The sequence below is a fragment of the Triticum urartu genome, chromosome 2 (assembly GCF_003073215.2).
Source record: "Triticum urartu cultivar G1812 chromosome 2, Tu2.1, whole genome shotgun sequence".
Lineage (NCBI taxonomy): Eukaryota > Viridiplantae > Streptophyta > Magnoliopsida > Poales > Poaceae > Triticum > Triticum urartu.
The window spans coordinates 670,204,172-670,219,930 of NC_053023.1; the positions used below are offsets into that span (position 1 = coordinate 670,204,172).

The following is a 15,759-nucleotide window of genomic DNA, read 5'->3' on the forward strand; positions in this document are numbered from 1 at the left end:
TTAGCTTTAGCATTAGCAAGCATCTCGAAGAAAACAGTGGGGGCGCATGCAGGAGAAAAGCACCCGGCAAAAGACGGAGATCTTTTGGAAGAGCTTTGCGACGTGCACAGTACTGATGCATGCACGCACGCACGCACGCCGTGATAGGACTACACAGTGCGCTGCTGGTGTATTATTAGGTTTAGCGTGTCTTCTTTTTATGTGCCCGCCAGCACGTAATAGGCGCTAGAATCTACAGTGTCAAATCGCGACCCGGGTGGCGACGCAGCTTTCTACAGGACTAGTCGTTTTCACGGAGCCAGCCAAGCCACAGCCACAGCCATAGCCATAGCTCGCTCGCTTCAAGCTTTGGCCAAACGACAGAGCATGCATGAATAAATGCAGTGCAGATAGTGAGATAGATAGATAGATATCCATCCGAAGCAACAGTAGGATTTGTCAAGTCAACCGCTTCCTTGCATGCATGCATGCAGCAACACTACAGTCGCGGCTTTATATGGCGAGCCCCGATGCCATTGCGATGCACGGCCACGGCAAAGGCAGAACACCAGCAAGAAGGAGCTAGCGTAAGCGCCAAAAGCGAGAGAAGAAGACTCTCGTCTCGTGTCGTGCATGGATCCCAACGACGCCTTCTTGGCCGCGCACCCGTTCCGGTGGGACCTCGGCCCGCCGGCTCCCGCGGCAGTGCCTCCTCCCCCTCCCCCGCCGCCGCCTCCTCCTGCGCTGCCTCCGGCGAACGCGCCGAGGGAGCTGGAGGACCTCGTGGTCGGGTATGGCGTGCGCGCGTCCACGGTGGCGCGGATCTCCGAGCTCGGGTTCACGGCTAGCACGCTCCTGGTCATGACCGAGCGCGAGCTCGACGACATGACCGCCGCGCTCGCGGGGCTGTTCCGCTGGGACCTGCTCATCGGCGAGCGGTTCGGCCTTCGCGCCGCGCTGCGCGCCGAACGCGGCCGCCTCATGTCACCGGGATGCCGCCACCACGGATACCAGTCGGGGAGCACCATCGACGGCGCCTCACAGGAAGGTGATTATCCATGCACGACCCATCTGATTATGTCGATGTGTTTGTGCATGTGAAGCCGTTAAGTAATCGTTGTGCGTGTATACGATCTAACAGTGTTGTCGAACGAGCGCGATGGGGCGGCTAGCGGCGGCATCGGCGAAGACGACGCCATGAGGATGATGGCGTCTGGCAAGAAGCAGAAGAATGGGTCCGCAGCGAGGAAGGCCAAGAAGGCGAGGAGGAACAAGGTGAAGGAGCTGCGGCTGGACATGCAGGGGGACGAGCACGAGGACGGCGGGGGCGGCCGGTCGGAGTCGACGGAGTCGTCAGCCGGAGGCGTCGGCGGGGAGCGGCAGCGGGAGCACCCGTTCGTGGTGACGGAGCCCGGCGAGGTGGCGAGGGCCAAGAAGAACGGGCTGGACTACCTGTTCCATCTCTACGAGCAGTGCCGCCTCTTCCTGCTCCAGGTGCAGTCCATGGCCAAGCTGCATGGCCAGAAGTCTCCAACCAAGGTACACATAATTCGCCATTGCTACGTAACTCTCTCTACCTGCTCTACGTTGGCTGCTCTGAATCTGAATACAGCTGCATGTCAGCTACTGAACTCACCGTGACTACTCAAGCTAGTATTGATTACTGACAGTTCTGTTCATTTCAATACTGCTACCTACGCGCTGCCATCTCATAAATTTCTGATGGGAGCGAAGATTTCATGTTAGTTTAGAAAATCTGCACTCACCTTCATGTACCATTGGCTTCTGCATGAGTCAGTCACTGCCAAAAAGTACAAAAGAATTTTTTTTGGCGAAATAAAAAGTACTACTACAAAAGATTAATTAGAGGTCAATACGAGGGAAGTGTGTGCTTTGATTAAGTTAGATTTACAGCGGCGACAGTGTATAAAATTCTGGAAGTAATCATGTACAAGTTGCTGCATGCATGTCCTCATAATCAGGTGCAATACATGTGACCACACGGCATGTGTGGTCAGCTATCTTATGCTAAGTTAAGACAAGTATTTGTGGAAGAAGGAGGTGCATTACATGTGAATTGAGGTGTAGTTTAAACGTGACCTGTTTTTTCTAATCAGTGTGTATTAGGGTTTGGTAACGTAGTCCTTAGCTGGAGTAGTTGTAAGGCCCCGGCTAGTTTGTGCTTAACCATGCCAAACCTTTGTTACCCAAAGTTTGACCAACAAAACAGATGTAGGCATGTAATAGGAAATAAATATGCATTTATGAATCCAAAAAAAGTGTGAATATAAAAATTACATGATTGCAATGACAAAAATGCAAGCCATAGTATGATAGTAATTTTATTTGGGGGGGGGGGGGGGGGGGGAGTATGATACTCCCTTTGCTCGTAAATATAAGCTTTTTAGAGATTTCAATATGGACTACGTATGGAGCAAAATGAATGAATCTATACTTTAAAATGCGTCTATATACATCCGTATTAAGTTCATATTGAAATCTCAAAAAAGGCTTATATTTAGAAATGAAGGGACTAGTAATTAGCTCCAAATGGGTGTTTGGTTGCACCGTACCGTTTTTCTTTTGTGGAAACACTGTTGAAAAAATAGGAAATATGTTGGAACAAATGAGACGAATATCCCAAGAGGTTATAATCAATTAAATACCGATTTGTAACTTCAGTGCAAAATTGCATATGTATAAGTATGCTAGGTTTGATGCAAATATTTGATTTGTGATGTTTGTGTGAAGCCATAAAAAATGGCTTCTATTGTTAACTTTTGGCGTCAAACCAAGCACGACGAATAGTGGAATAGTTTGAGCTAAAAAGGCCTAGCTAACTACGTAGGAATAGTTCTTAGTCGAATTTTGTGAACTTGTGGCCTCGAACTCAACATGGCTGAATGTACCGGATATTCCCCACTTCACTTACATAAATTTGGGCTTCGTTTGGTAGTTCTCGAGTCTGGAGATGCTGCTGTCACACCGATATGGCACAAGAAACGCATAATCTTGGAGAGGAAATGAAATGCGATCAAGCACTAGGAGCGGTCGTAGAAAACCTGAAAAAGAGCCCGGACGTGTCAGCTATCGATAGGCCCCGAAAGCCTGCCGGCCCTGTGCTGTCCTGTCGGCCCCTAGCTCAGCATCAGGTAGGCGTGCATGACATGGAGGCAGAGGCAGGGGGAGGGGCCCTCCCTCGGGTGCCGGGTGACTGGCCTCCCCTGCCACGTAAGTACGCCGAGCCATGTGACCTCCCCAGTGCTCCGCCTGCCACTGTGCGTGCGCGCCACCGCTCCCCGGACTGCACCGCCTGGCCGGATTCCATGGCGATGCGACGGGCGCAGCGCCCAGTCAGACCGCACCGGGCTGAGCCAAGCCCGCGCGCGCACTGTGCGACGCATGACGAACGGACGAGCTGACTGAGCCTGAGCTAACTCGTGTACCTTGTGGGCGCGTGCAGGTGACGAACCAGGTGTTCAGGTACGCGAGCAAGGTGGGGGCGAGCTACATCAACAAGCCCAAGATGCGGCACTACGTGCACTGCTACGCGCTGCACTGCCTGGACGAGGACGCCTCCGACGCGCTCCGCCGGGCGTACAAGGCGCGCGGCGAGAACGTGGGCGCGTGGAGGCAGGCCTGCTACGCGCCGCTGGTGGACATCGCGGCGCGCCACGGCTTCGACATCGACGCCGTCTTCGCCGCGCACCCGCGCCTCGCCATCTGGTACGTGCCCACCAGGCTCCGCCAGCTCTGCCACCAGGCCCGGAGCGCCCACGACGCCGCCGCCGCCGCACACGCCGGCGCCATGCCGCCGCCCATGTTCTAGTCGTGCGGCCGCTCTCGTCGTTGGGGACGGCGGTGCGCTGGAATTGAATGTTGTGAGTTTGTTGCTTGGGCCTTGGGCCAGTGGAGTGGAGCGGCCTTTGTGTGTGTGCTTGCATGGGACATGCGAATGTGATGAATTCTTGTAACATGGATGTTTAATTCTAAGACATCTGGCGATATGTGATCAATCATCACCGGTTAAATTTCATCGATGAAAATTTGAACTGCCCAGCTGTTATCATCACGACAATGTCTTTTTTTTGGTGCGTGTGTATCCATCAACACGTTCCACCAAGGGGCGGACGCAATCTTTTTAAAAGATCGCCCGGGTTGCAAGTCGTCAGATCTGGTGCATCGAGCGTCCAAGAGAGAGGGGTAACGAGAGAGGAGAAGGGAAGGAGAAAGGGGGTCGGTGGCGGCGTCCTTGAGCGGGGTGAGGATCGTGCGTGCATCTGTTGCATGGCTGAGAGGTGGCGACTCTAGATGAGAGTCAGTAGGGAGAAAGTGAAGATTGGCTGCTGTTGAGAAACAAGTGAATGGTAGCTGAGAGAGAAGAGTAACGAGATAGATTTCTTGGAGACAAACGTCTAGGGAGATAAGGTTCAACAAGGATGTTTCACTCACAGGGCTTTTCCCATTTTCTAACCATCGAAACTTTTGTCAAGATTTGTGTTGTTTTTATTCTTGTGTGGGTTTAGGCTGATTTTTGACTTGCCCTTCTTTGGGGTAAGTCAATTTTTGTTCTTAGCCTGAATTTTTGACCTGCCCCTATTTGTGGTAAGTCAATTTTTTCTCGACCAAAATTTTGATTTGCCCCTGTTCGGTTAAGTCGACTTTTCTTAGGCTACTTTTTGACTCGCCCCTGTTTGGGGTAGGTCAAATTTTTTTTGCTTCTTTGCCTTTTTTTTGCTTTCGTTTTTCTTTGTTTAGCCGGTTTTCTTTTTCTTTTTTTTTGAATGGGTATTTTTTGCCTATTGGGTGAGTGGAAATGTAAACATTCAGTACTAGAGTATGTGGGTAAATTACACCAGAGAGTGAAAATGCACTATTGTATGTTTATTCATTGCATATTTAAAAATTGCAATTTCAGGGCAAAATTGTGTGCAAGTTTTTCATTTTGATTTTCTTCTTAAAGTTAATACCAGTGGCACTAATCCATTCTGCTTTAGAAGCCTTAGTTATTTTGAATTTTTAGTATTATTTTATTTTTGTTACTTTTAAGGACAAAATACCAATGTGATTAACTTATTCCTTCATAGTAGAATTCTTATCTTATTTACAAAAAATCTAGTATTTTATGCTTATTGTTGCATAATTTGATAAAGCGCAATTTTATATGTTTTTTGTACAAATTTTGTCATTATTTATTTCATATTTTTCATATTCTTTCTTCTGAAAGAGTAACACCATTGCAACTAATTCATTCATTCTTAGAAAACATTATTAGTTTTTATTTTATTTTCTTTCTTACTTAAGGGTAAAATACTAATGCCACCAACTCATTCCTTCTTAGGATTTTTATGTGAAAATTCCACTATGATATGTGTATTCTTGCATATTATGAAAAGGCCACAAATTATGTGTAAATTTTCTACAAATTTGGTTAGTGTTTGTTTCAATTTTTCAGTTTTCTTCTTCTTAAAGGGTAATACTAATGTCAATAATGCATTCTTTCTTAGAATACTTTATTATTTTAATTGTTTTAGTTTTTATTTCATTTTCGTATTGAGTAATACCAGTGTCACTAATTCATTCTTGGTTACAAAATTTATTATTTTGATTTTATTTTATTTTATTAATCATTGTCTTTCTTCTTTAAGAGTAATACCAACATCACTAATCCATTCTTCCTTTTCTTCATTTTTATGCTAATTTTTTTATTCTTTATTTCATTTTCTTTCTTCTTCAAGGTACCAATGCCACAATTAATACCTTATTATAAAAACTTGTTTTTTGCAAAACTTTGACTGTTTTATGCTTATTAATGCATATTTAGAAAAACACAATTTACGTATAAATTATGTACAAATTTTGTCATTATTTTATTGATTTTTATACATTTTATTATTTTAAAGTGTAATATCAATACCACTAATTTATTGCTTCTTTGAAACTACTAATCCATCAGTTTTTTTCTTTGAAAACTTTATTATTTTGATTTTGATTTTGTTTTTATTTCTTTTTCCTTTTTGTCTTAAAGGGTAATACCAATGTCACTAATTCATTCTTTCTTATAAAAAATTGTTATTTTGATTTTGTTTTAGTTTCTTTTTCATTTCCTTTCTTCTCTAAGGGTAATACTACCAACGCCACTACTTCATTCTTCCTTATAATACTTTATTTTTTATTTATTTTATTTCTTCTTTAAGGGTGATAATAATGCCATTGATTAATTCCTTCATGAAAACATGATTTTTTTTGCGAAACTTTCAGTATTATATGCTTATTCTTTCATATTTTAAACATCACGATTTCCGCGTCAACTGTGTGCAAATTTTGTCATTATTGAATCTAATATTTTAATAAAATTTATAGTATAAAAAAGCGCAGTTAAAACCATGGTAGATTGGTAGTTAAAAAAATCATGGTATTCTAAGAACACTTGGGAAACAGGGGAATAAGGGGGAGTTGTATGGTTGGGAGCGAGCTATGTCTCACTGTAAAGATGACCGGTATTAACATCTCTGTATAATTTTTTGAGAAACACTCCTGACTGTGATGATTTTTGTCTAATGAGACGGGTGACCGGTAGCGACATCGATGTACGTGTAGCAGTTTTATCTCTGTGGGCGTAGGTTTTTTTTTAGAAACACTCAAACAGTGACGATGTTTTTGACTAACGAGACGGGTGATCGGTAACAACATCCATGTACGTGTAGCATTTTTAAAGAAACACTCCGACCATGACGATGTTTTTGATGGGAGCCGCTCACACGAGCGTCCCTAGCGCGGGTGGTCACCCTTGGACGCGCATGCAGGTAGCTAGCCAGCGAACATGCCAAGCTAGCTCATGCACAGATGTGCATCTAGGAACTAGTACTATGTAGTAGCGGAAATGTGTAGGAACATGTACAAGTGGTATCACTGTTCAAGAATTTATCCGATTAACCAGTTAACTTGTCGATTAATCCCTACTCATAGAATCACCGAGTAGCTGATAAACCAAAAAATCGTCCGATTAATTGATTAAATGGCCGATTAACTTGCCAATTAGCCGATTAATCCTCTACTCGCTAGCCAACCGAGCAGATACCAGTTAACGATTTCCTCAACAATGAGTGGTACTATGTACATAGGGGCAAGACCGAGTAAAAATTACTATGTGCAGATATACAGGAGGTAGCTCATAATCGTGAGGCCGTCCAGTGACCGAACCACGATTAGAGCCTCGGGCAAAAATTAAGCACTTCTAATCTTTCTCTAATTATTACTAATAATAAAGCACGGATTGACTTTGTCAGATTCACCATCACAATACGCTTTCTTTTCATGTCATAATACGCTTTTTCAATTCGGCAACCCGACACAGGGAGGCCGAGCACACCCAGCTCCTCCAGCCCACCACACGCTCGACGTCGGCCAGCGGCCGTGCGGCTGCCTAGAAGAGATAAGGTTGGCCGTCTAAGTGTATCCACGTGAAGAGAATAAAGACACCGTGCTTGAGCTAAAAGCAGGTCCAATGAAAATCAAATAACATACTAAATACGAATATTTTTAGATACATCCATATGTATCAAATTAAAATACTACAAATAATATGGTATCTAAAATCATTTGGTTTTAGATATATTTGTATGTAGACAAATAATATGAATCGGCTAGAGTAACTTTACTTTTAGAAAAGTGGATGGGATGAATAAAATGCATACTAAAAGGATGGACTGATGGTCAACTCATGCCCCCTATAATCCTTCGGTTTCTAAGTATAAGTCTTTCTAAAGATTTCAATATGCATTACATACGAATATATATAGACATATTTAGAGTTTAGAGTCACTCATTGAGTATTATATAAGGTCTGAAATGCAAATGCAATATCTTTATAAGTGTATGTGTCACTCATCCTAATATACTCACACATTTAAAATAAGTGCATATATGATCTACCACTTGCTATTTGCTTACAAATCATGACACGTATTTTTTTGTTTTTTATCGACTTATATTTATGTAGGTTCATCAAAAGGGAGTAAATTTCCCAGTAATACTACTCTAACCTTTTGCTGCATTTTATACAAGATGTGCTTGGTGGACCATTAAGATGACAATATTTTTCCCACACCTTCCCTCTGCTTGGTGGTCGTGCCAGCAGGAGTAAGATGTGTCTGTTGGCTACGGCGGAAGCAGCAGATGGGCGAGTGTTGTGCCATCATGTGGAGAACGTGTAAAAGATGTTTGTAGTGTGCGATATGCCACCACGTCTTCATTGGCGATCCAGTTGTCGCTTGTCACTGAAGCATTCCTCCCCTGAGCACCGCCAGATAGAAGCTCGCCTCGCCGAGGAGTGAAGGTCTTGAGACAATATTATCAGGGCTCGAGTGTGTGATATTCTCCCGTTGCAACGCACGGGCCTTTTTCCTACTAATAATAAAGTACGGATTGACTTTGTCGAAATCATTGTCATAATACGCTTTCTTTTCATGAATTTACGCTTTCAGTTTGAATTCAAAATATATACGCGAGGTGGTACTAAATTTTGAGCTTCGTGCGTCGCCTGATCGAGCATCCTCCCGTCTCGTACATACCTGTCCACGAAATCATGTAATTCAAGCCTCTTTTTCTCACGTCTCACGCATATGGGCCAACTTGGGCCGCCGCTCGAGGACTAAGTTGCTGCAAAAAAAGAAGATGCGGCAGCAAGAATCGAACTCTCAACCTGCGTTTGGATAAAATTACATGGTCTAGCTGACCTATCTCATGGTTGTTGAAAACAACAGTCTCAGTTCTTTATATATAGTACCACTCGCGTCTTTACCTATAATAACACCAGTTTATATACATCTGCGAATTCAAATCAATAAGCCGCCTTGAGGATTAAAAAGAAGAAGAGGGTAAACAATCGGCCCGTTCTTCCCGGAAGAATTAAGAAAGCCCTGAAAAAGAAGGAAATCAAAATAGGCACGCAGCCACACCGTTGATGGAGGGACTTAGTGGGAAAGAAGAACCCAAAATTCTGGCATGCATGGTAGCAATTATAATACGCAGCCCGGCTAATTAACATGATGGAGAAATTTCCTGCAGTACATATGATGAAGAAAGACGTGCACGTGTGAAGAAGACATGCAAAAGTTAAAAATGTGACACTTATTAATCACACATATGTATACCCCAGTTCTCAAAGGAGGAGAGAGCCATGCCGCATGGCCCACAAGGCCAACAACGCATATGTTAAGACTTTTTTTTAATCACACATACGTTAAGAGTTTTTACAAAGAATTTCAAAGAAAATTCTTCTTCATGTTACAGATATTTCACGTGGGTCATAAATCAAATCATCATTATGTTTTAGGTCACGCTTATTGTTTTTTGCGAATTCACAGTGACTGGATTATGCGTGGCCGATGCGATTTTCACCCGTTGCAATGCACGGGTCCTTTTGCTAGTTATCCTAAAAAAAATTGGATGCCAAGTTGAGACAACATGATACAGGTCCCTTGACGGACTAATACTCTAGTGGACCTGGGCCAGATCATATACATGTGCATTTAATCGCGAGAAAAAACTCCCACACCCCGGGCCGTGGCTTTGGGTGCGGGCGACTAAAATGATTCCGAGTTGACTGACCTAAAATTGGGAGCTCCTAACCGGCGCTCTCAGTGCCGGTTTCACGTATCGGCGCCCGAAGCCGATCCAACTGGGCCGGCCCAGCAACAATCTACAGGGGCGCGAAAAAAGCAAAAAAAAAAAACACCCTAAATTCGTTCTCAGCAAGTATCGAACTCTCGGCGTTAGAAAAGCGAACAAGAATGCTAACCACCTGAGCTTCTTTGCCCTACTGACCAAATACAGGCAAAGGTCTTTAAGTACTGTCGGGTGGTAGGTGCGACATATGCCAACAGGTGGCTTATCATTGTGGGAGCCAGTAAGACATCGCCGGTGCCTGGAAACGGGATGAGGCGAAGACATGCACGCCGGCGGATCTTACCCAGCTTCGGGGCTCTCTGTGGAGATAACACCCCTACTTCTGCTCTGCGGGGTCTCCGCATGATCACTAGACGGATAAGTAGCTACACAATGCTCCTTGAGCTGTTTTGGTGGGAGGAGGAAGGAGGGCTCGGCTAGCTTGCTTCTTCTCCTCGTATGGTGTCTAAAACTAGCTAGGGGTCGAACCCTTTGCATGGGTGCACCGGGGGGTTTATATAGGCCTACCCCCGGGGGTACAATGGTAATCCGACTGGGCGCGGGGCCCAGCTGTCTGTGACTGCGCTCGCCGGCTTCTGCGCCGGCCGCTGGGGCCCGCCGACTGGCGGGCCCCACCGGCTGCCGGCTCCTCGGTCGACAGGCAAGCCCCGCTGGTCAGGGCCTGGTCGGTGGCTGGTTACTGTTGCTCCATTCTGGTGACGTGGGCTTCGTCGTGGTAATCGTGGCTACAGTACCGCCGCCTGGCGGGCGATTGTTGTAGCCTCACCGTGTCTTATCTCCTTAATGGGGCGTCCCCTTCGAGGACGATGGCAAGCCGGCTGCGGGGAACCGGCTTTCTCTTGGGCCGACTGGGGGAGGTGTGGCCGCCTTCGGGTGTCTCTCTGCCCGAAGGGACCCACCGCCCGTGGGCAGCGCTGGTAGTCCGTCGTGGATGGCGTCAGGGTCGACATGGCAACAGTGTTGCGCCGGGCGGGTCATGGTCACCCGTACGGCGCACTGTGCCGGTCGTGCTCCGGGATTCGGGGGTGGCAGGCTTTACTGTAGCCACGCCCCGTCTCATCGCCGCTAGGTAGATGCAAACTTTGAGGGTACGGTCTTGACCATTTTATGGGAGCCGGCTTCTCGGAGTCGGCCTTCAAGCGGCCGGCTTCTTGAAGTCGGCCCTCCCATGGCTTTCTTCACGAGTGACAGCCGGCAAGGGGAAGGCGGCCCCATGTCTTGGGTTCTTGAGAGCCGGACGGGCTCGTAATTTTTTCAGAAGGGCCAGGGGGAGCCGGCTAGGCTACCCATGGCTATTTACTCCGACAGTAGTCCCCGAAGCTGATCGAGCTTCGAGGCGGACAGAGGGACGAGAAGCTTGGTCAACTTCTTACCCTGAGGAGCCGGCTTTGCTGGTCTAGGCCGATTTCAGAGAGCTCCTGTGTCTCGTGGACGGGACGGTGGTTGACTTGCGCGCTGACTGCGGGCCCTCCCGTGGGCCACGTAGCGGCGGAAACCCGCTAACGCACGCGCGCGACGGGATGCCGCCGCAGGCCCGGGCCCGCCACTCCCTGGCCTCGGCCCGAGCGCTGATCTTCTGTGGCCCAGGAGGATTGCTCGCCTTCCTGTGGCGACTTTCAATTCGCCATTAGGGCGTAATAAACGCGGGACGTGGGGGGAGTGGGCACGATCGATCCCCACGTTCCCCCACGCCGCGTCTCCTCGGCTCCGCCACGCGAGCCTACAAGTAGGGGGAGGAGGGGGAGAGGCAGAGGTCCGCTCGCTCTCCCCCACTCCGTCCCTCCTCGTCTTCCTTCTTCTTCCTCTCGCTGCCGTCGCAGCTTCCCATCGCAGCACCCCCACATCGTCCTGCTCCCATGGCGTTGTCAAGCTCGTGGGACGGCTCCAACGTCCATGAAGACCATGTGGAATTCCTCCGCCAGACTCGGCGCCTGCCCGGCGCCAACCTCGTGCAGGTCCGCCTGGCGCCGGAGACGGAGATCTCGCCGGCGCCGGAGGAGGGCGAGCGGGTCGTCTTCCGCTCGCACTGCCTGCGCGGCTTCGGCCTTCCGGCGAGCGGATTTCTGCGCTCCTTCCTCGAGTTCTACAACCTCCAGCCGCATCACCTCACGCCCAACGCGGTGATGCTGTTGTCGGCCTTCGTCTCCCTCTACGAAGGCTTCTTGGGGATGCTCCCCACGCTGGAGCTCTGGGGGGAGTTCTTCCAGAGCAAACTCGGCACCGTCGTCGCGGGCGTGCCCGCCCCCTGCGGGGCCTACATCACCATGAGGAGGTCAGTCGAGAACAATCCGTTCCCGTCCATCCCCCTAATCCAGTCAGTGAAGGTCTGGCAAAAATCATACTTCTACGTGAAGAACATCGCCCCGCAAGGAGACCACGTCAACCTGCCGGCCTACGTAGCCGGCCCGCCGGCTGGGAGGCAGCCGTCATGGAGCTTCCGGTCCAGGTCCCTTTCTCAGGCCGGGAACGCCGCCGTCTCCCGGCTTCGGGTGATGATCCAGTCGGAAGGCCTGCGCGGGGCCGACTTGGTGGCCACCTTCGTGAAGCGCCGGATTCTTCCTCTCCAAAGCCGGCCCCATATGATGTGTCAGATGAGCGGCCGCTTCGACCCAAGCCGGCTGAGCACATGGGAAATGCCCCATGCGGAGGTGGCGCTCATGGTTAATTACATCGCCAACTGCAAGCACGCCGGGGATTGGCAATACGGCAAGGCGCCGTATTCTCGCGCCAATCCTCCGCCCGTGGTAAGCTTCTCTCTCTATATTCTTTTTGTCGTCAACCGGCTTCATGACGGCCGGCTTCTGACCAGTCGGTTCTTTTGAGAAGAACCCTCTTCTTCCGCCGCCGGCCGGGGCGGCAGGGATTGAACGCCAGTATGCCCCCGACCGCACGGTGGACGACGTTGACGACCCGGACTTGGGGGCGGCCGCCATGGAAGACGCCGTCGTGGGGGACAACGCCAAGCCCGGAGATACAGGGCTCTCCGCCGGCTTCGAGGACTGGCCGGATGACGCTGAAGCCGAAGAAGTCCCGCGTCGCCAGCCGGCGGCCGACCGTCAAAGCGCGGGCTCGTCTTCCGCGCCGGCGGCGGCGCACAGAAGCGCCGGGCCGCGTCAACCCTCTTCGGCAGTCGGCCGAAGAAGTCCAAAGCCTCCGTCGCAGCGACAAAACGAGACGAGGCGGCCGCGAAGGCGGCCCGCTTCCGGAAAGCAGTGAAGCAGCCTCAGGCGGTCTCGGCGTAAGTCATCGATTGCTTGTGTGCATGCTTTTTATCGTTTTCTTCTGCTCGAACATTCTTCCTGACCTTTCTCCGCATGCTGAACAGGGCGCCGCTTTCCCTTGAGCGGGGCCCGGGCGGCTCCGTGGTCGGGCCGATTGGAGGGTCTTCAGGCCCCTGCCGCGTGGATCCCCACGCCGACCTTATGGAAGCCACAGAGCGGAACGCTCGTGAGGCGCAGGAAGAGAGGGAGGCGGCGGAGCGGACGGCCGCTCAGGCGGCGAAGGAGCGGGCCGACGCGGCAGCCAAGGCCCAGGCGGAGCGGGCGACCGCGGAGGCGGAGGCGGAGGGCTCGCGCAACCAGCCTCCGCTGCTCGCCATCCCCCTCCGAACCGTGGCCCCGGACACCCCATTGCCCCTGGCGGAGGAGATCGTCCAAGACCCGCCGCCGGTGCAAAGGGAGGAGCTCTTCGAGGTCTTCGCGGGGAGGACGCCGCCGGCAGCGTCAACCGGAGCGGGCCAAGGCTGTTGGAGAACGTTGCAGAAAACAAAAATTTCCTACGGTTTCACCAAGATCCATCTATGAGTTCATCTAGCAACGAGTGATTAGATGCATCTACGTACCTTGTAGATCGCGAGCGGAAGCGTTCAAAGAACGGGGATGATGTAGTCGAACACGACGTGATTCAAATCACCGATGATCTTAGCACCGAACGGACGGTGCCTCCGCGTTCAACACACGTACGGGACGGGAGACGTCTCCTCCTTCTTGATCCAGCAAGGGGAAAGGAGAGGTTGATGAAGATCCAGCAGCACGACGGCGTGGTGGTGGATGCAGGGCGTCACAGTAGCAGGGCTTCGCCTATACTACGCGAGAGAGACGTAACGGGGAGAGAGGAAGCACCAAAGGCTGAGGTATGAAATCCCTCCTCTCCCCCACTATATATAGGAGGGCCAAGGGGGGGTGGTGCGCAGCCTAGGAGATCCAATCTCCTAGGTGCGGCGGCCAGGGGAGGGTTTCCCTCCCCCCCAAGGCACCTCGGGGTGCCTTCCACCACTTGGACTCCTCCGTGGTGGAAACCCTAGGCGCATGGGCCTAGTAGGGCTGGTGCCCTTGGCCCATGAAGGCCAAGGCGCACCCCATACAGCCCATGTGGCCCCCCGGGACAGGTGGCCCCACCCGGTGGGCCCCCGGGACCCCTCCGGTGGTCCTGGTACAATACCGATAACCCCGAAACTTGTCCCGATGGCCGAAACAGCACTTCCTATATATAATTCTTTACCTCCGGACCATTCCGGAACTCCTCGTGACGTCCGGGATCTCATCCGGGACTCCGAACAACATTCGGGTTACTGCATATTCATATCTTCATAACTCTAGCGTCACCGAACCTTAAGTGTGTAGACCCTACGGGTTCGGGAGACAAGCAGACATGACCGAGACGACTCTCCGGTCAATAACCAACAGCGGGATCTGGATACCCATGATGGCTCCCACATGCTCCACGATGATCTCATCGGATGAACCACGATGTCGAGGATTAATCAACCCGTATACAATTCCCTTTGTCAATCGGTATGTTACTTGCCCGAGACTCGATCGTCGGTATCCCAATACCTTGTTCAATCTCGTTACCGGCAAGTCACTTTACTCGTACCGTAATGCATAATCCCGTGATCAACCACTTGGTCACCTTGAGCTCATAATGATGATGCATTACCGAGTGGGCCCAGTGATACCTCTCCGTTATCCAGAGTGACAAATCCCAGTCTCGATCCGTGTCAACCCAACAGACACTTTCGGAGATACCTGTAATGCACCTTTATAGTCACCCAGTTACGTTGTGACGTTTGATACACCCAAAGCACTCCTACGGTATCCGGGAGTTACACGATCTCATGGTCAAAGGAAAAGATACTTGACATTGGAAAAGCTCTAGCAAACGAACTACACGATCTTTGTACTATGCTTAGGATTGGGTCTTGTCCATCACATCATTCTCCTAATGATGTGATCCCGTTATCAATGACATCCAATGTCCATAGCCAGGAAATCATGACTATCTGTTGATCAACGAGCTAGTCAACTAGAGGCTTACTAGGGACATATTATGGTCTATGTATTCACACGTGTATTACGATTTTCGGATAATACAGTTATAGCATGAATAAAGACAATTATCATGAACAAAGAAATATAATAATAATGCTTTTATTATTGCCTCTAGGGCATATTTCCAACAGTCTCCCACTTGCACTAGAGTCAATAATCTAGTTACATTGTGATGAATCGAACACCCATGGAATTCTGGTGTTGATCATGTTTTTCCCTAGGGAGAGGTTTAGTCAACGGATCTGCTATATTCAGGTCCGTATGTACTTTACAAATTTCTATGTCTCCATCTTGAACATTTTCACGAATGGAGTTGAAGCGACGCTTGATGTGCCTTGTCTTCCTGTGAAACCTGGGCTCCTTGGCAAGTGCAATAGCTCCAGTGTTGTCACAAAAGAGTTTGATTGGCCCCGACGCATTGGGTATGACTCCTAGGTCGGTGATGAACTCCTTCACCCATATAGCTTCATGTGTTGCCTCCGAGGCTGCCATGTACTCCGCTTCACATGTAGATCCCGCCACGACGCTCTGTTTGCAGCTGCACCAGCTCACTGCTCCACCATTCAACATATACACGTATCCGGTTTGTGACTTAGAGTCATCCAGATCTGTGTCGAAGCTAGCGTCGATGTAACCCTTTACGACAAGCTCTTCGTCACCTCCATAAACGAGAAACATTTCCCTAGTCCTTTTCAGGCACTTCAGGATATTCTTGACCGGTGTCCAGTGTTCCTTGCCGGGATTACTTTGGTACCTTCCT

At 49.5% G+C, this 15,759-nt stretch overlaps 1 protein-coding gene across 1 annotated transcript; it reads left to right on the plus strand.

Moving 5' to 3' along the window:
• Window positions 1-399: 399 nt before the first annotated feature.
• LOC125533996 (probable transcription factor FL) lies at window positions 400-4,032 on the plus strand. Its single transcript, XM_048697307.1, has 3 exons — window positions 400-1,027; window positions 1,121-1,518; window positions 3,443-4,032. Exons 1-3 carry the CDS (start codon window positions 613-615, stop codon window positions 3,806-3,808), a joined length of 1,179 nt encoding a protein of 392 aa, XP_048553264.1. The 5' UTR covers window positions 400-612; the 3' UTR covers window positions 3,809-4,032.
• The last annotated feature ends 11,727 nt before the right edge of the window (window positions 4,033-15,759 follow it).